General features: G+C 45.9%; 1 protein-coding gene across 1 annotated transcript in view; it reads left to right on the forward strand.

The window, feature by feature from the left end:
- Positions 1-20,068, forward strand: part of Filip1 (filamin A interacting protein 1) — a 167,985-nt gene extending 147,917 nt beyond the window's left edge. Inside the window, exons 5-6 of the mRNA XM_090337781.1 lie at positions 11,998-14,798; positions 19,938-20,068. Of these exons, the coding sequence (XP_090193907.1) occupies positions 11,998-14,798; positions 19,938-20,068 (2,932 nt within the window). The remainder of the gene's footprint in view (positions 1-11,997; positions 14,799-19,937) is intronic.
- The last annotated feature ends 571 nt before the right edge of the window (positions 20,069-20,639 follow it).

The following is a 20,639-nucleotide window of genomic DNA, read 5'->3' on the forward strand; positions in this document are numbered from 1 at the left end:
AAAAAGTTTCCAAGAACGGACAAGTGGCTTTGCGTGAAAGCAGAAGACACTTGGTGGCCCCTTGTCCTGGAACCTGCCCCCAGCAGGCCACCTGTGTGAACGCCCGCAGGCCACCTGTGTGAAGGCCAGCAGGCCAGGGGAAACTGAGCCAGAAACTCGGGGTGAGGCCCATTTGTCTGCAGAGCGGGATGGGGGGCTCAGGTTGGGGGGGGGCCGCGCTCCCCCTCCCCCTTTCCTCCCTCCCCTTCTCCTGGAGCAAAGCAAATCTGCATAACAAGGGCCCGAGGGTGGTGTTATCCTGGGGTTCCACCCTCAGGGCCAGCGCCCAGGACGAACTTTGGTGACCCTCGTGTAGAAGACAAGGATGAGGAATCACCCCGGGCCAGCGCGGGGCTCCCAGTCCTGACCTGGCCCGGCCGCAGGGTCCCCGAGCTTTCCCGCCAGCCCCGACCCCGACCGGCCCCGGGCTCCGCGGCCGGCTGCCGCGGGGTGGGCGGCGCGGGGACGGCGCGCGTGGGGACAGCGCGCGTGGGGACCCCGCGCGTGGGGACGGCGGCCGCTCCCCCTCCCCCCCCGCACCTGCGCGCCTGCGCTGACCGGGATGCCACTTCTGTGGATGTGGGGAGGAGAGCTGGGTTCCGGGGTCGTGATGGCCCTGGCGGAGGTGGGGGGAGCTGGCACCAGAGCTGAGGAATCTTATCACCCGCGAAGGGCAGGGCCGGGCCGAGCGTGCAACGCGGCCTTGGGAGGCACCGCGCGCGCAGCTTCCCCCCGCGATCCTGGGGAGCAGAAGCCTGCCTGGCCGGGAACATCGTCGCAGACCTTCCCTTTCCATTGTCATCAGTGCACTTTACACAGATCTCCCCCCTCCCGTAAAAGCTGGCAATGAATGAGAATGCACAGTGATTCAAGGAAAGCCGGCTTTCGAAGCCCTTGGATTTCCCTGCGATGAACAGCATACTAAAGGAAACTAGAAGTTTGATTTCAAAGGGGGACTAGGATTTGAATTTGGACTCAGTTACTGGTGAAAAGCACCGCTTTAGTGGGTTTTCTAAAGTGACAAATAAAAAAAAATCGTCTGGGTTCAGCAGAGTACATGAAAATAAATAGTTTTGTATGTCATGCTCAGAAGAGTTTCGTACAAGAATTCCATGTGGCCCCAAACAAACTTTTATAGTGTGAGTTGAGTCATACGACTTGTTTTAAACTCGAATACAAGGGACGATGGCCTGGTTTTCATTTGTGTAGATTTCAAGTGTGTAACATGGATTATTAATAATATTTGGTCTCAGTGCTCAAAGTGATGATAATCTTGAGTTCACTACATTGATCTGCCTGGATGCTGTTTTTTTTTTTGTTTGTTTTTGTTTTTTTTTTTTTGCCAGTCCTGGGCTTGAGCTCAGGGCCTGAGCACTGTCCCTGGATTTTCTCAAGGCTAGAGCTCTACCACTTGAGCCACAGCACCACTTCTGGCTTTTTGCTGTGTATGTGATACAGAGGAATCGAACCCAAGTCTTCGTGCATGCTAGGCAAGCACTCTACCACTAGGCCAAACTCCCGGCCCCTGGATTCTTAATTCTATGTGACCACATGAATGTCTGTTAACTTGTAAAACTAAATATCCTTTCTACAACCAAAAGATTTTCATTTGTCCTAAATTTGGGGTTTGGGAGTTTAATTGTTTCGACTTTTGATATATTTTTTTCCCATTAGCTTTAAAGTTGTCTCAAAATTGTGTAAAATAATTATCAGGGGACCGGGAGTTTGGCCTAGTGGTTAAAGTGCTTGCCTAGCATGCACGAAGACCTGGGTTCGATTCCTTGGTACCACATACATAGAAAAAAGCCAGAAGTGGTGCTGAGGCTCAAGTGGTAGAGCTCTAGCCTTGAGAAAGTCCAAGGACAGTGCTCAGGCCCTGAGCTCAAGCCCAGGACTGGCAAAAAAAAAATAATAATAATTATCAGATAATTAAAAAATAGTAAAATTTTATATAAGTTCATATTTTAAAAGACTTTTAAGTTCATCTTTGAAAAGACTTTTAGATTCAATAGTGACATTTCAAAGAGGGAGGTGTTTCTTGACTGAATAAGTAAACTTATAGAAATACATTACTATGCCTGGTGCTGAGTGAGAGCTTACACCAGCAATCCTAGCACTTCAGAGGCTGAGATCTGAGGACCATTTTTCAAAGCTAGATTGGTCAGGAATGTGTGAAAAAGCAAACAGCCAGAAGAGGAGCTGTGGTTCAAGTGGTAGAGCACCAACCTTGAGCAGTAAAAACTAAGGAAAAGTGAAAGTCTCTGGGATCTTCAGGACCAGTACCCAAAGCAAAAAAACCCCAAAACACCAAAAAACAAAAACCAACACAACTACAAACTAATTTATGGACTTAATCTTGCTACTTAATTTATACCTGTTTAAACAAATCTTAAAATTATGCTACTAGATTTACCCAGAAGATAAATTGGATTTATTGTATCTTCATGCAAAGCTTTAAAATAAACTATGGTTTTGTTTTGAGAATTCCCAATACTTTTAAACTTAAAACCATAAAGTCTGCATAACTCCCTAACTGCATGTACAGAGAAAAATCCTCCATGCCTGGCCTGGCTTCAGTTGTCTTGGGAAAACCCACTTGTGTCAGCTCCTCACCCTCACACTCTGTAAGAACACAAGCCCCAAAGGCCTTCTCCCTGCCCCCACCTCAGGAGAGGCCCTTTGATTTGCCTTATTTTCTTCAATCCTTTGATTTGATTTTCTTTATGCCTGTGATTTTGCTCATTTTCTGAGAGTTTCTTATGTGTGGGGGATGTGATTTAGTCACTTTTTATTTGTACTCCTGTAGAATCTTCTTTTTTTTTTTTTTAATTTGTTTGGTCCTTTGGCTTGAAGTCAGGGCCTAGTCACTGTCTCTTGGGTTTTTTGCTCAGGACTAGCACTCTACCACTTGAGCTACAGCTTCATTTCCAGCTTTTTGGTGGTTCATTGGAGATGCGTTTCATGAACTTTCTTGCCTGGGCTGGCTTTGGACATTGATCCCCAGATGACAGCCTCTTGAATGGCTAGAACACATCCACACCCTGGCCCTGTGTTCAAGCCCCAGTACCGGTATACTGTAGGAGTATAATGCAGCTTTTTTTTACCTGTGGGTTGTGGAGGGCTTGAACTCTGGGCCTGGGCCCTGTCCTTGATGCTCTTAAACTCAAGGCTGGTGCTCTACCATTTGGAGACATAGCACCACTTCCAGTATAATATTTCACCTTCCACTCTTCTCCCCCATCTCTCCCAACCCCTCCCCTTCCCTCCAGTCAGACTCAGAAGACAAAGGGAGGAAGTTAGAGCTAAAGTATAAATGTATGTGAAAACCCATTGAGGGTTCTGTGCATTGCCTACAGTATGTGTACACAGGGTACGCATGGGGTGTTGGTCTAACTCCTTTGAACAACTAACTCATAGTTGAACAAGATGAATACCAAGAAGCTAGAGCAAGTATGTGGGGAGAGGTATTTGAAGTCAAGAGGAGGGGTAGACAAATAGAGAGTGTGTGGGTAAATACAGCCATAGTATTTAATGTCCATGGAATTAGGTACCTTGAGTGAATGCATGTATCTCTTGATGAAGCACCAGATAATTAGGTGTGGTGAATTTGGGCCACATATTTTTTGGGAAAATGAAGAAATGCCCATTGAGTTCCTTATGAAATTATTAATTTATATTCCTGGCTGCCTTTTTTGTTTTTGCCAGTCCTTGGCTTGAGCTCAGGGCCTGAGCACTGTCCTTGAACTTTCTCAAGGCTACCACTTGAGCCTCAGCACCACTTCTGGCATTTTTCCATGTATGTGGAACTGAGGAATCAAACCTGGGTCTTTGAGCATGCTAGGCAAGCACTCTACCACTAGGCCAAACTCCCGGCCCCAGCTGCTTTTTCATAAGCATCATTCAAAACAAAGAGTAACGTCTGTTTTCTCCTGCTTTGAAAACAGTTCATCTCACCAGTCTGAGAAAGTATTTATGTAGGGCTGTGGACAATTTTAGGAAGTTGGAAACTAGCATACAAGGCATTTGATTGGCTTCTTTGCATGAAAGACATGAATGGACATCTGAGAGGTGAGGAAAGAGCCTACAGGCCACTGTGCACTGTATCCTCTCCTCTAGTTCACTTAGGCAGCAACAACATAGCCCAGGTGGCTTATAAATAAGTATTATAATGTTCTCCCAGTTCTCAAAGGTGGAAGGTCTAAGTCAGGATTCCCAGTGCGACTGCGTATGGAGGCAGGCAGGCCGTCTTGGTTTCTGTCTGCAGACTTTCCCTTACATCTTCTGAAGGTAGGCATTAGTAAAGTGAACTCTCATAGTTCTCTTTGCCTAGAGTACAATCTCCTTCCTAAGGGCTCCCTCCTTACAGCTTCCTACCGCAAACACATGGAGATTTAGGAGTTTTGATTTGGAGAGAATACAAACATTCAATCCATTCTAGTTTTGTAGGCCAGTGGCTTTCGGGAGCTAAAATCCAGTTTTCATCCAACAATCAAGCCAGACCCTGGAGCCTGCGATGAGTTCCACAGAAAGGGGATTCTCATCTGGTTCTCACAAAGACACTTTCTGATCTGTGGCCTAATTCTGGAGAAGAGAATTGAGAGCGGTTTTGAATCATTCCCACCCTTGCATGTCTCTTTAAAATTTATATTTAAAGCACTTTTATGTTACCTTATTCTTAGCACCTAATACACAATGTTAGCACCTGATGAATGGTGTGGGGCATGCCATCTCTGATTAATTATGTATATTTATTTTTGGTCAGTCCCAGGGCTTGAACTCAGGACCTGTGTGTTGTTCCTGAGCTTTTATGCTCAAAGATAACGCTCTGCTATTTGAACCACAACTTCACTTGTGAGATTTTTTTGTTTGTTTTGGGTTTGGGGCTTGGTTTGGATTTTTTTTTGGGGGGGGGTTAATTGGAGATAAGAGTCTCACAGACTTTTCTACCCAGGCCAACTTTAAACAGTGATCCTCAGATCTCAGCCATCTGAGGAGCTAGAATTATAAGAGTGAGCCACCTGCACTCAACTTTTTTCTTTCTTTCTTTCTTCACTCCTCCTCCCCCCTTTCTCTCTCTCTCTCTCTCCCTCTCTCTCTCTCTCTCTCCCCCCCCCCTCTCTCTCTATCTTTCTTTTTTTGCCAGTCCTGGGGCTTGAACTTGGCCTGAGCACTGTCCTTGGGCTAGCGCTCTACCACTCGAGCCACAGCACCACTTCTGGCTTTTTTCTGTGTATGTGGTACTGAGGAATTGAACCACGGTCTGCATGCATGCTCTGCAAGCACTCTACCATTAGGCCACACTTTCAGCCCCCCCTTTTTAAATTATTATTATAAAGGATATACAGAAAGGTTACCATTTCATAAGTCAAGTGATGAGTACATTTCTTTTTGGATAATGTTACCCCTTCCTTTGCTCTGTCCCAGTTTTTCCTCCCATCCCCATGCACACGTTATAGAGTTCATTTTCATCATAATGGATACTGAGCACCACTGCTGCATTTGTTCACTCCGTGTTCCTCATTTTTCGCTTTTGGTTAATGTTTGAATGAATTAACAAATCATGGTATTACTTCCATAGGAATCAGGGAGTTTCACACTACAATGTCTGATCAGAGACTTTCTCTCCAGGGATTCTCAACTACTAGCTTTCAGATTGGCAGCAACCTCTCCAAAAAGTGTCATGTCTATAGTTCTATAAGCCAGTACTAACCATTACCCTAGATTTAAATTTCCCTGTAACCAAGAGCTACTTACTATATGCCAAGTGATTTTAGAAATGTTCACAGTAAATTTAAATTAGCATGTTACATCAGTATTTTACAATAGCTCCTGAACTCTTGACTCTTTTGAAGTTCATTCAGTTTTAATTAGTGTAATGTCCTTGCTAGTTTTAATGTGCCCTGTCTCCTGAAGGACAGAGACACACACACAAGAATAGTTGGGTGATTCTTTCATGATCTCAGTGTTGTAAAATGGGGATCGGTGAGTTAGGGTGATGCTGAGTGATAGCACTAAGGCTGATAAATGTGAAGAAATCACTGAAAAGTGGGAGTGGTAGGAAAGTTGGACAAAATGACCCAGGGAATTTGACACTGTTTGCTTCCTCAGGAAGAGAGAGGAGGATGGGTGTGAACAGGTGTGCCCGTGTCTGAAAACACACAGGCTAAGTCTTCCAGGAATGGTGTTTATCAAAAGAACTGGATCAGAGAAATAAGGCTAAAACCGAAATTCGAAATTCTCTCACTCTCCCCCTCCAAAATGTGTAAAAGGAAAGATAGATCAACAAATATCAGTGGCCTAAAATCGAGTGAAGGAAATTTTTTGTTAGAATAAGTTTACCTGAGCATCCATTTGATCCTGATGATGAAGAAAGTCAGTAGCTCAAAAAAGTTAAATTTCAGCCAGGCGCCAGCAGTTCATGCCTGTAAGCCTGGCTGTGCAGGAGGCTGAGATCTGAGGATCATGGTTGGAAGCCAGCCTGGGTAAGAAAGTCTGTGAGAATCTTATCTCCAGTAAACTACTCAGGAAAAGCTATAAGTGATACTGTTGCTCAAGTGGTATAGAGTGCTAGCCCTGAGCACAAAGAGGCTCAGACCTAGAGCCTAGGCTCTGAGTTCAAGCCCCAAGACCAACAAAAAAAGAAAAAAAGTGAATATTCTATTCTAAACAAAGACAAGAATAAAATGGTCACCCAGGGCCACAGACTTTTGTGAGAGTTACAAAGAACTATAAGGGAAGCAAAATATGACCAGAGATTAAAGGGGCAGAGTCTTGGCAGATAGAAGGAAATTAGATTCCAAAAGGGGATTAAAAAACCTCTATTATGGAATTGTAAACCCTTTGTACAACTACATTGTTATTATTATTACTAATAAATCATCCATACTTGTAACTAAAACAAAGATGGAAAAATTGTGACTTTGTCATGGCTGGGTGCTAGTGATCCTAGCTACTCAGGAGGCTGAGACAGGAGGAGGAAGGTAGGAGCCAGCAAAGGCAGAAAAGATTTCACCTCCAAAATGACCAGCCAAAGGCTGGACTGGAGGCTCAAGGCCCTGTGTTTAAACCTCAGTACAGAAAAAAAAAAGAAGAAATTATAAAAATTATTATGACAATTTTTGTACTTTTTTTTTTTTTTGCCAGTTCTGGGGCTTGACCTCAGGGCCTCAGCATTATCCTTTGGCTTTCTCAAGGCTAGTGGTCTGCTACTTGAGTCACAGCACCACTTCTGGCTTTTTTCTATGTATGTGACATTGAGGAATCCAACCTGGGTCTTCTGTGCATGCTAGGCAAGCACTCTACCACTAGGCCAAACTCCTGGCCCCGTCATTTTTGACAATAAAGACTAGTGTAATGAACAAAGACTTATAAGCTATCATCACATCTAAAATATAGCAGTAATTCCTTAATGACATAATTTCATCTCATGTAAGTATTCCATTCAAAATATAATTTGAGCCAGGTACCAGTGGGCCATTCCTCTAATCCTAGCTTCTCAGGAGGCTAAGATCTGAGAACTATGGTGCAAAGCGAGTCAGGGCAGGAAAGTTCCTGAGACCCTATCTCCAATAAACCACTAAAAGCCAGATGTAGAATGTGGCTAAGTGGAAGAACACCAGCTTTTAGCACAAAAGCTCAGGGACAATGGTCCAGGCTCTGAGTTCAAACCCTAGTACTGGCACAAAACACATAGTTTGAAGAGTAGTCCAACAATCAGTTGATATACCTTCTAAATTTCTTTGAATTTGTAGATTCTTTTTTTTCTTGTAATGTAAGAGGGGTTCCAGTTGTCACTGCCTGCCATACAACACATCACTTGGGTGGCACACTGGGAATGATCACAGACTCAAATAGCTGCAAGCAGTGGTTTTTTTATTTCTCTCTCCTTTCTTCTATGATTGAAGTGCCACATTTTTGTTACAATTATATACATACATAATATTATAATGTCTTTATATTATATAGACTGTCAATATCTGTTGCTAAGAGCCATTTATTATTTCCCTGTGATTAAAAATTCCCTCCCTAACCTCCCTCCCTCCCTTCGTTGTTCCTTCCCTCCCTCTCTCTGTCTCTCTCTTTTCTCTCTCTCCCTCTCTTTTTAAATATGAACTTGGGGCCTTGTACATGCTAGTCAGGTACTTTACTGCTGAGCCATGTCTCCAGGTCATTTTTCACTGGGTGTTTGAGATGATGGGGTCTTGCATCCTGCTGGGCCATGCATCTGAGTCTGGGATCCTCCTATTTTAGACTCGTCATGCCACCATAGCTGGGATGACAGACATGTACCACCAGGTTCAGCTTCTCTTGTATGTATGTATGTATGTATGTATGGTCAGTCATGGGCCTTGAATCCTGGGCCTTGTGCTGTCCCTGAGCTCTTCAGCTCAAGGGTAGCGCTCTACCACCTTGAGTCACTGCATCGCTTCCCAGCATCTCTTGTTGAGATAGTCTCTCATGAGCTTTTGTGACTGGGCTGGCCTGGAACCATGATCTTCCAAGCCTCACTTCCCACAGCATAGCTTGGGATAACAGGGACAAGCTCTGCTCCCAGCCATCAGTTGAAAAGAGAGGTCTTGTGATTTTTATTTTAAGTAGCTGAGTTGGCCTACATCTGTGATTTTCTTAATTTTAGCCTCCCAATTAGCTAGTATAACAAGGGTGAGCCATCAATATCTGGTATTTATTTATTTACAGTAGCATGCTTTCATTATCAATTTACTTATTTTTTTTTTGCCAGCCCTGGGCTTGAGCTCAGGGCCTGAGCACTGTTCTTGGACTTTCTCAAGGCTAGAGCTCTACCACTTGAGCCTCAGCACCACTTCCAGCTTTTTTCTATATATGTGGTACCGAGGAATCGAACCCGGGTCTTCATGCATGCTAGGCAAGCACTTTAACTACTAGGCCAAACTCCCGGCCCCTCAATTTACTTATTAACTAGACTAGTTTTATATGGAAAAACAGAGTTTATTAATCTCCATTATAGATAGATAGATAGATACAGAGATAGATAGAGATAGATACAGAGATAGATAGATACAGAGATACATAGGTAGATACATAGATACATAAGATAATCCTGCTCTACCTATTTTCCTACATCTACAAAATCTGATTCTCCTTCTTTACCATGGAGATATGATCTGATCAGCTACATTTTCTTTTTTATAACCACTTTGACTCCTGGGAGAATAGATTAACAATGGTTGACAGTAGAAGCTAGGAGTGAAATTAGGTGCCTTTTGAAATAATCCACATAGGAGAGGCGTCTTCTGTGGGGAGGGAATGGAGGAATGGAGCAGAAGAGAAGTAACTGAATTTGGGATACATTTTGGAAAGAAATGACAAATTTTTCTGAGAAATTTTCTTGAGAGTAGGGGATGCAAGACAAAGGGGAGGTTCACCAAACTACTAGATCATTTGGAATTTGGCATCTGGTAGAACTGTTTGTATTTGATTGACTTCAGGAAGATGCCTAGAGAAGAAAAGACACAAAATAAACAAGGAGTTCAAACATGATTTGTCCACAGATCTCCTCCTGAGCAACTCCGAAGTCCATCTGAAAATGGCAGCTCCCTTCTGTTTATCTCCCCCTTCTGCTTTCTCCTCTGTTTTTATAAAGCTTATATATGACATATTTTATAAATGATATAATAAGTTGTTGTGATGGGATGGTTGTTTTTTCAGTAGTGAGGTTTGAACTGTAAGCCTTGTACTTGCTAGGCAGATACTTAACCATTTATACCTCCAGCCCCTTTCGATAATGGCTTTCTTTTTGGTGGGCCATGGCGCTTGAACTCAGGGTCTGAGCTCTTTTGCTCAAGGCTAGCACTCTACCACCTGGAGCCACAGTTCCACTTCTGGTTTTCTGGTGCTTAATTGGAGATACGAGTCTCAAGGACTTTCCTGCCCTGTTTGGCTTTGAACCATGATCCTCATATTTCACCCTTCAGAGTAGCTAGGATTACAGGCATGAGCTACTACCTCCTGGCTCGCTTTTTTAGACAAAAGTCCCATCTCCTGCTTGGGTGAGTGTCTGAATTACAATCCACCTATTTTCTGTTTCCTGCTGCAGCTGAGATGACAGGTATGTGCCAGCACACACAACTTCGTCCAATGAGGTGGAGTAGCATAAGCTTCTTTTGTTCAAACTGAGCTGAAATCTCAGTTCTCCCAATCTTTAGCCTCTCATGTCCAGCTATTCACAAGCTTTATATTTTCCATCATATTTAAGTCTTTCTCTTACCCCAAATAGTAAGAAGATGGTCAATAAAATGTTCCTTCACACACAAAAGGGTCACCTTTGGAAAAGCTAGCATAATTTTGCTCCCAGGAGTCTGTAAGATTTGAAAACAATCTCTTCCTCTTATTCTACAGCTAATGATTTAGAAGCTATTTATTTATTTAAGAGATGTTTACAGACAAGAATGTGCTCTATAAAAATAAATTGTATCGATATTGTATGACATGATCAGAGCAGTTTCCATGGTAATTACATAGGAGTGGATTTAAGTATAGATTTTATATGGATGTCCAATCATTTATTGTCCCACAATGTAATGTGGGACAATTTCTATTTATAGCTTGCCTAGTCATAAACATTAAATAAACTAACCCAAGAAGGATAAAATGTACTTAAAGCAAATAAATACATGTTGGTAGATATTTACACCATGTGTTTCTTCTAAGTATACTAATTACAAAATATACTCTTACACTAATGTGATGAATATGACTTGAGTAGATAAAAACTAACTATTAAATTAACTGTCCACAGTAAGAATGGTAGTTACTTTTTAAGACTACACAGCAGCTGGATGCCGATGGCTCATGCCTGTGCCCTACCTACCTATCCAGGAGGCTGAGATCTGAGGTTTGTGGTTCAAAGCCAGCCCAAGCAAAAAGTCCCTAGGAGACCCTTATCTCCAATTAACCACTCAAAAACTGGAAGTGGCACTGTGGCTCAAGCGATAGAGTGCTAGCCTTGAGCATAAAAAGGCTCAGAGACAGTGTCCAGGTCCTGAGTTCAAGACCCACAAAAAATTAACCCAAAAACTACACATCAATAGCACAGAAAAAATATTTCAGGCATATAAAACATAGTAATTATTGTGACTGCTCTTTTTTTCTTTACACATACTCCTTCAGATTCCCCCTCAGTTCTATATTTAGGGGGGAAAATGCTTTAATCATAAAATGGGCCAGATCCTTGACAACAGTTGGTGTGTTAACTAAAATCAATTTATGTAGGTCAGCATTTGTGCCACAGAACCTTTCTTGTCTTGTCCCTATCACATAATAGTTACAAGCCTTCAACATAAGAAGCCCCAGGCCAGGTGCTGATAGTTAATACCTGTAATCCTAGCTACTCAGTAGGCTGAGATCTAAGGATCATGATTCAAAATTAGCCCAGGCAGGCAAGTCCTTGAGACTCTGATAGACAACTAAGCACCAAAAAAAGCAAAATCAGGCTAAGGTGGAGCTATAACTCACGTGGTAGAACACTAGTCTTGAGCAAAAAAGCTCAGGGACAGTACCCAGGTGAGGCTAAAGTTGACCTGAGGGAATGCCCAGAGCACTGTGTACAGCCTGGTTTTTACTGATGACCTCAGATCTACTCAGTAGTTGGTTTTAAGATGGAATCTCCATGCAGAAAGGTAGTCATTCTGTTAACTAACTTGTGAAATTTCAGAGACTGAGAAACCTTGAATAATAGGCACCTAAACCACGAACTACAGACGAAGACACAGCCATCTGTGACCATTCCACCTGTAGTTTCTGCATCTTTGGAAAAGTACCCAGAACTCTGACCTCACTAATGAATGCCCATTTTGAATTGCTATTACAGCGATTAGTAAGGGATTGTTGTAGAAGCATTATCTGAGATCGATCAATTTGTTCCTTTTAACATAGCTGACGCATTTATTCCTTTAACGTACAGCTACGTTTCATTTCTAGGCTGAAAAAGCTGCTTGAACAAGAAAAAGCTTACCAAGCTCGCAAAGAAAAAGAAAACGCGAAGCGGCTCAATAAACTCCGAGATGAGCTTGTGAAACTCAAGTCGTTCGCACTCATGCTGGTGGATGAGAGACAGATGCACATTGAACAACTCGGCCTGCAGAGCCAGAAGGTCCAAGATCTCACCCAGAAACTGAGAGAGGAAGAAGAGAAGCTCAAAGCCATTACTTCCAAATCCAAAGAGGACAGGCAGAAATTGCTCAAGTTAGAGGTGGACTTCGAACACAAGGCCTCGAGGTTTTCTCAGGAGCATGAAGAGATGAACGCTAAGCTGGCGAATCAGGAATCTCACAATAGACAACTTCGACTCAAGCTGGTGGGCCTGTCTCAAAGAATCGAAGAGCTCGAAGAGACCAATAAAAACCTGCAAAAGGCAGAGGAAGAGCTGCAGGAACTGAGAGATAAGATTGCCAAAGGAGAATGTGGCAACTCCAGCCTCATGGCCGAAGTGGAAAATCTCCGGAAGCGAGTGCTGGAGATGGAAGGCAAAGATGAGGAAATCACCAAAACGGAGTCCCAGTGTAGAGAGCTTCGGAAGAAACTCCAGGAGGAAGAGCACCACAGCAAAGAGCTCAAACTGGAAGTGGAGAAGCTGCAGAAGAGGATGGCCGAGCTGGAGAAGCTGGAAGAAGCATTCAGCAAGAGCAAATCCGAGTGCTCCCAGCTCCACTTGAACCTGGAGAAGGAAAAGAACTTAACCAAAGACCTGCTGAATGAATTGGAGGTGGTCAAGAGCCGAGTGAAGGAGCTCGAGTACTCAGAGGGTCGCCTGGAGAAGGCCGAGTTAGGCCTGCGGGAGGATCTGACCAAGCTCAAGTCCTTCACCGTGATGCTGGTGGACGAGAGGAAGAACATGATGGAAAAAATCAAGCAGGAGGAGCGAAAAGTGGATGGCCTCAACAAGAACGTTAAGGTGGAGCAAGGCAAAGTGATGGATGTGACGGAGAAACTCATCGAGGAGAGCAAGAAGCTGTTGAAACTCAAGTCGGAAATGGAAGCCAAGGTGTCCAGCCTGACCAAGGAGCGGGACGAGCTGGCCGGCCAGCTGAAGAGCGAGCAGGAGAAGTCCTCGGAGCTGAGCTGCAGCGTGGACTTGCTGAAGAAGAGACTGGACGGCTTCGAGGAGGTGGAGAAGGAGCTGAGCCGGGGGCGGGCGCGCTCCGGCCCAGAGCTCCCCGGGCCCGAGGACACCAGGACCAGGGAGCTGACCCTGGAGATCGAGCGGCTGCGGCGGCGCCTCCAGCAGCTGGAGGTGGTGGAGGGGGACCTGATGAAGACGGAGGATGAGTACGATCAGCTGGAGCGGAAGTTCCGGACCGAGCAGGACAAGGCCAACTTCCTGTCGCAGCAGCTGGAGGAGATCAGGCACCAGATGGCCAGGAGCAAGGCCCTGGAGAAGGGGGAGGCGGCCAGCCAGGAGGCCGAGCTGAGACAGCGGTTCCGGCTGGAGGAGGCCCGGAGTCGAGACCTGAGCGCCGAGGTCCAGGCGCTGAAGGAGAAGATCCACGAGCTGATGAACAAGGAGGACCAGCTTTCTCAGCTGCAGGTGGACTACTCGGTGCTCCAGCAGAGGTTTCTGGAGGAGGAAAGCAAGACGAAAACCATGGGCCAGGAGATGCTGGGTCTCTCCAGAGAGCTGGAGCTGTCCAAGCGCTACGGCCGCGCGCTGCGGCCGAGCGGGAGCGGGCGGAGGATGGTGGACGTGCCCGTGGCTTCCACGGGGGTCCAGACCGACGCGCTGGGCGGCGAGGCCGCGGAGGACGAGACGCCGGCCGTGTTCATCCGAAAGTCCTTCCAGGAGGAGAACCACATCATGAGCAACCTGAGGCAGGTGGGGCTGAAGCGGACCCCCGAGCGGGCCTCCGTCCTGGACCGGTACCCGCCGGCCGCCAACGAGCTGGCCATGCGCAAGTCCTGGATTCCGTGGATGCGGAAGAGGGAGGGCGGCGCCCCGACGGCAGCGCCCCGGGCCGGGCACGCCGGGCACCCCGGGGAGCTGGTCCTCTCCCCCAAGCAGGGCCAGCCGCTGCACATCCGCGTGACCCCCGACCACGAGCACAGCACGGCCACCCTGGAGATCACCAGCCCCACGTCGGAAGAGTTTTTCTCCAGCACCACCGTCATCCCCACCTTAGGCAACCAGAAGCCCAGGATCACCATTATCCCATCGCCCAACGTCATGGCGCCGAGAACCAAGGGCGCCGAGGCCGCGCCGGGTGCCGAGAGGGCCGTGTCCCCCGTGACCATCACCACCTTCTCCCGGGAGAAGCCCCCCGACGGCGGCCGCGCCCCGTCCCCGGTGCAGATCGTCACGGTGTCCACGTGCGCGGCGCCCGGGCCCGGCGAGGGCGCGGCGGCGGCGGCGATGGCGGCGCCCGGGCCCCCTGAGGCCGCGCTTGGGAGGACCGTCCTCAAGGTCACCCCGGAGAAGCCGCCCGCGCCCGCCCCGGCGCGCAAGTTCAACGCCAACGCCAACATCATCACCACCGAAGACAACAAAATCCACATCCACCTGGGCTCTCAGTTTAAGCGAACCTCCGGGGCCGCCGAGGCCTCCAGCCCCGTCATCACCGTCCGCCCCGTCGGCGGCAGCGTGGCCTCCGAGAAGGAGGCGCCCACCGGCACTGTGCTCCGCGCTCCCCGGGGCCACGGGGCCCGGGCCGGGGCCGCCAAACTCACCAGCACCATCACCATCACCCCCGTCACCGCCTCCTCCACCCGAGGAACGTCATCCGCGGTGAGTGAGGAGGAGGAGAGGGAGGAGGGAGGGCATGGAGGGAGGGCAGGGTGGACAGAGAAACCCAGCCCTCACCCACCCTAACCCAGGGACCCAGCCCCATCCCATCCCAGCACCCTTGGGTCCCAGACACTAACATACAAATTGAGTGGTGATTAATATGTGGATAGATTATTCAAACACTTTCAAAGACAGCATCTTTGCAATGGAAGCACAGAGTAATACTAAAGTGGAAACAGATGGATTTTTTTTTTAGTCTAGACTGGAGGAAATGGTCCTTAGGGAGAATTAAGCTGGTGGCTCACGCCTGCAATCCCAGCTACTCAGGACTCTGAGATCTGAGGGCTGTGGTTGGAAGCCAGCCCAGACAGGAAAATGGGTGAAACCCGGAAAAGGCTGGAAGTGGTGCTGTGGCTCAAATGGAAGAATCCTAGTCTTGAGCCAAAGAAGGTCAGGTACAGTGCCCAGATCCTAAGTTTAAGGACAAGGACCGGCAAGAGAATAAATAAAATAACACTGTTTCTAGACCGGTGCCCAGTGGCTGGCTACCTGGCAAATCAGGAGCTGAGATCTGAAAATTCCAGTCTGAAGCCAGGCCACACAGGAATGATTCTTATTTCCATAACAAGTCAAAAGTGGAAGTGTGGCTCAAGAGGTAAGGTGCCAGCTGAAAAGTTCAGGGAGAGAGTTCAAGTCCCAGGACTGGCAAAAAAAATGCTGATCCTAGGTTATATTTCTTATCTAAAATGATAAATATGTGGTTATGCATGGTCATAGTTTTACTCTATTCCAAAATAAGATCAAAAGATTTCATACTAAAAACATTCCGAGCCAGGTGCTGGTGGCTTGTGCCTGTAATCCTGGCTACTTAGTAGGCTAAATCTGAAGGTTACTGCGAAGCCGGCCCAGATAGGAAAAGTCTGTTATACTCTCATCTCCAATTAGCTACAAAAAACAAAACAAACAAACAAAAAACCCAGGGGCTGGGAATGTGGCCTGGTGGTGGAGGAATGCTTGCTTAGCACACTCAAAGCCCTGGGTTTGATTCCTCGGTACAACATACACACACACACACACACACACACACACACACATACACACACAAAGCCAGAAGTGGTGCTGTGGCTCAAGTGGTCAAGCACTAGCACTAGTCTTGAGAAAGCGCAAGGACAGTATCCAGGCCCTGAATTCAAGCCGCAACACTGATGGAAGAGAGACAGAGAGGGAGAGGGAGAGGGAGAGGGAGAGGGAGAGGGAGAGGGAGAGGGAGAGGGAGAGGGAGAGGGAGAGGGAGAGGGAGAGAGAGAGAGAGAAGAGAAGAGAAGAGAAGAGAAGAGAAGAGAAGAGAAAAGGAAGAAACCACCAGAAATAGAAGTGTGGCTCAGGTGGCAGAGCACTAGCCTTGAACAGAAGAGCACAGGGACAGTGCCCAGGCCCCAAGTTCAAGCCCCAGGAATGGCAAACAATAACAAAAAAATTAGAGGCAAAAAAGAATTGCATTTTTATGTTGAAAAATTAGATTTAGTGGTAGCTTGCAGGGAATACATGCTGCAAAACTATTTACTTGATAATTAGCTGGAATAATTATTAGAATGTGTGCCTAAATCCAGTGTTGAGGTGCCTTCCTATAGTCAGACCATTTGGAAACAAAGGATCATGAGCTTGAGGCCAATTTGGGCTATAAAGCAAGACCCTGACTCAAAAAAATCAAAATCCGAACTAGACTAACCAATCAACCAAACTAACAAAAACAGGCATAAAGAAGACATACATATAGGTCCAAAGTAGAGAAATTAGAGCTTAAAATAAATTATATTTTCTAAAATACTGTCAGTAATTATCTTCAATTCTTGGGGCCAAAATTCTTATTGAAGACCATGTACTATTTAGGTATTCATTTAAAGGAATAGAGTAAAAACTATAATTCCTAAGCGGAGAATAAATTCTATAGCATACATTGAAATCCATTTAGAAAAATACAGGAAGCTCATACTTTAAATATAGAAACAGTGGCTTACTTTCCTTATCCTTAGTATACTTTACCTTAGTTCTCTGGACACAAACACAGATTCAAGACAGACTTTATAGTATGAATTACTAATTGCTTTGCCAGTAAAGCTTTTAGTTATTGGCTGTAGGGCAGTGAAATAGCAGTCAGCTTGGCCAGCCCTCTCTTGTGACTCAGAAATGATTTTTTAGGGAACACAGGTCAGAGGTTGGGTCATGTGTTTCATCTTCCTGTGACTTCATACCAAGGTGACAGAGTGTAAATCACTGTCATTTAGAGCATCGTTTGCTGCTATTACACTGTATCCCCATCTTGAGGTTTTAAATAGGCGTAACTTCTGTGGCAACTGTGTTGTGGGACTTGAACTCAGGGCCTACACACTGTCCCTGAGCTGTTGTGCTCAAGGTAAACACTCTACCACTTGAGCCACAGCTCCACTTCCAGCTTTTCAGAGACTCGGAGACTTTCCTGCCTTGGCTAACTTCCAACTGCAATCCTCAGATCTCAGCCTCCTGCATAAAACCTAATGTGCATGTATTTTAGGCAAATCAGATCCCATAAAATGTAGGGCCACAGAAGGCTTAAGCCGCTCTCCTCAGTCTGGAGGCAGTGAAGCTGGCTCATCTGAGCACTCTGTGTTTGTTGAGTGCTACACAAAGGACCCACTAGAGGAGCCTTCACAGATATGAAAAGATTCTTCAGAAGGAAAAGAGGAGCATAGACAAAGTAGCATGTGTGAAGGCATGACAATGGGAAGCGTAGCAGCTGTAGACAGTTGTGAATGTGGAAGCTGGAGGTTCCTAATGTTTAAAGACCATCCTGGCTTACTTAGTGAGAATGTGCCTCAAAATATTCAAATAGAGAGCTGCGTGCAGCAGTTCAAGCCTGTAATACCAGCTACGTGGGAGGTGAAGATCCTAGAGAATTATGGTTCAAAGATAGCCCAGGCAAAAAAAAGTAAAAAAACCCTTATGTCAACAGATAAGCCAGGAGTCCTGGTTTGAGCCTGTAATCCCATCTACAAAGGAGGCATAGAAAAGAACATCACAGTTTCAAACTATAGTAGGCAAAAAAATGAGAACCTATCTAAAATGTAACCTAAGAGAAAAAGAGGAGGGGGAGGATTCTAGTGGTAGAACATTTGCCTACCTAGCAAGTGTGAAATCCTGAGTTTAAACCTTAGTATCACCAAACTATAAACAAATGAAAATAATAAGGTTTTATAACAAATTTAGAATGAGTGATTGGAGTTTAGCAGGTGTGTCTGGGCCTTCTGGTTTGGTTGTCTTGGTGCTTGTGTAAGGAACAGGAAGGAGAGGCATGACTGGAGAAAAACAATCCCAGAGGCAAGATAGCATCTTTAAAATTGTGTGTGTGTGTGTGTGTGTGTGTGTGTGTGTGTGTGTGTGTTAGTACTGGGGCTTGAACTCATGGCCTCAAATGCTTGCTTGGCTTTTTCACTCAGTGGCTGGTATCCTACAACTTGCTCTAGTTCTGGATTTTTGCCAGTTGGAGATAAAAAAAAAAGTCTTGCAAATTTGTCCTCCCTTCCCGGTTTTGAACCCTGAGCCTCAGATCTCAGCCTCCGAGTAGGATTACGATGTGTGCTGTGCACGCCTGGCTGAGGCATGTTAGTTTGGAGCTGTCTACGGGGTGTGAGGGAAACAGAGGAGAGGGGACGGGAAACATCCAGTGAGTAGCTACAATGGGGTTTGGACATGGGAGGAGTAACACAAAGATTCCTTGGGTGTATCTAAAAGATTTATTGAGAACTGAGGACTGAGTACAAGACATGGCATCATGCCCATTTACAGCCAGGAGCCAGCAAGAGCCAGGGCAGGTACTCACACCTGAGATCTGAGGATCATACTTTGAAGCCAACCCAGGCAGGCAAGTCCATGAGACATTTTTTCTTCAATTAACCACTAGAAAACCAGAAGTGGAGCTGTGGTTCAAAGTGGTAGAGCACTAGCCTTAGCAAAAGAGCTCAGGGACAGCACCCAAGCCCTGAGTTCAAGCCCCATGACTGACAGAGAGAGACAAGACACAGAGACGGGGAATGTGAGAGACAGGGAGACAGAAAGGGAGTCATCAGACTGGAAGTGAATTGTGAGAATCACCTAAGAAATTTTTGCAAAACACTTTAGCAACACTTTAAGGAGGGTGTGGTCAGCAGTGATAATAAATAAAAGTGTGAGAAAGCTGGTCACCGATGGCTCACATCTGTGATCCTAGCTATTCAAGAGGCTGAGATCTGGAGGACTGACATTCAAAGCCAACCCGGGCAGAAAAGCACAAGATTCCATCTGCAAAATAACTGGCCAAAAATTGGACTGGAGGCATAGCGCAAGTAGTCAAACGCCACAAAGCCCAGAGACCATAAGGCCCTAAGTTCAAGTCTAGTAAAACCAAACCAGAAAAAAAGAATGTGTAGAAACTAAAGTCCCTGGGTTTGAGTTTGTTTTGTTTTGTTTTTGTTTTTCAAAGAAAGTCCTCATAGGACCTTTGGGGACAATTTAAATGTGATATAAAATAACAAACTATAGAATCCTAAAAACAGTTTGAAGATAAAACAATTTGTGTGTGAAAAGTTCCCACCTGCTGAGGGCTTTTATTTATTTTTTTCTTTTGTGAAATAGGTGTTAAGATTTTCTGTAAGGGTAGGAGATGGCTTGAGAAGAGAGGCAAAGTAAATAAACACAGATATTTGAAAAGAGGGAAAGGCAGCCATCAGAAGATGAACTATCAACTCCAAGCCAGGCTCACACCTGTAATCCTAGCTCCTCAGGAAACTAAGAGCTGAGGATCCAGATTCAAAGCCATCAGAGTCAGGAAAATCCACTAAACTACCAAATAATCCAGACGTGGTGACTCAAATGGTAGAGCAGTAGTCTTCAACAAACAAGGGTAGTGCCAAGGCCCCAAGTTCAAGCCCTAAGAGTCTGGGGAGTGGGGGAAGCCCACTCCAAGTTATCTGCCATTGTTTATCAGGGAAAGTGGATGTGTGGGTGTGCCTGTGTGTCAGGTATCTGGCCAATGTTCAGATGATGGGTGGACACGTCATGGTTGCCAAGGCAACCCCACTTACCCCTGTCCCCCCCTCTCCTGTCTCTCTCTGTGTGTTCTCTCTTGCAGTCAGCACAAGATGGGTCCTGCCAGAGGCCTACTCCCACCCGCATTCCTGTGTCAAAAGGTATGAAATCGGGAAAGCCGGTAATGGCAGCCCCAGGAGCAGGAAATCTGACCAAATTCGAGCCTCGGGCTGAGACTCAGTCTATGAAAATAGAGCTGAAGAAACCAGCAGCCAGCATCGCTCCCTCTGTCGGAGGAGGAAGGGCTGAGGGCAGTGGCTGAGTGGGTATGTCATGCAGATGCTTCTGCTGCCTGCCTGCCTGCGAAAAGCACCCTCTGTCTGTGCCCACACTCTGTGTGTGCTAGCTGAAGTTTGAAGCCTCTTGTTTGTAAAATAACCCACTAATGGCCATGTGACTTTTCTACTTTGTGCATTTGTTTGGATGGGGAGACAGCAAAAAGGCTGTTTGTGGTGTGTTTTGTTGGGGCTGCTGAGCTAGGACCATGGCGTGACTTCTAGCCTCAGTTTTCTTTCAAATGAGACTGGTGAATTGGACCTAATTCCACAGCCTAGCCCTGAAGAAAGCCTCGGTTCTTTATCAATGAGATGGGGAGGCAGTCTTACTGGCTTGCAAGGACTGAATCCCTTTATTTCTAACTGTAAACCAAATTGAATAGGCTTTGTCCTATAATATTTTTTCCAAATTTCTCAAACACTCTATGCCCATACACTAGTGGCTTGAACCTGTAATCCTAGATACTCAG

This window comes from Megascapheus bottae, chromosome 8 (genome assembly GCF_031878675.1).
Source record: "Megascapheus bottae isolate mThoBot1 chromosome 8, mThoBot2.hap1, whole genome shotgun sequence".
Taxonomy (NCBI): Eukaryota; Metazoa; Chordata; class Mammalia; order Rodentia; family Geomyidae; genus Megascapheus; species Megascapheus bottae.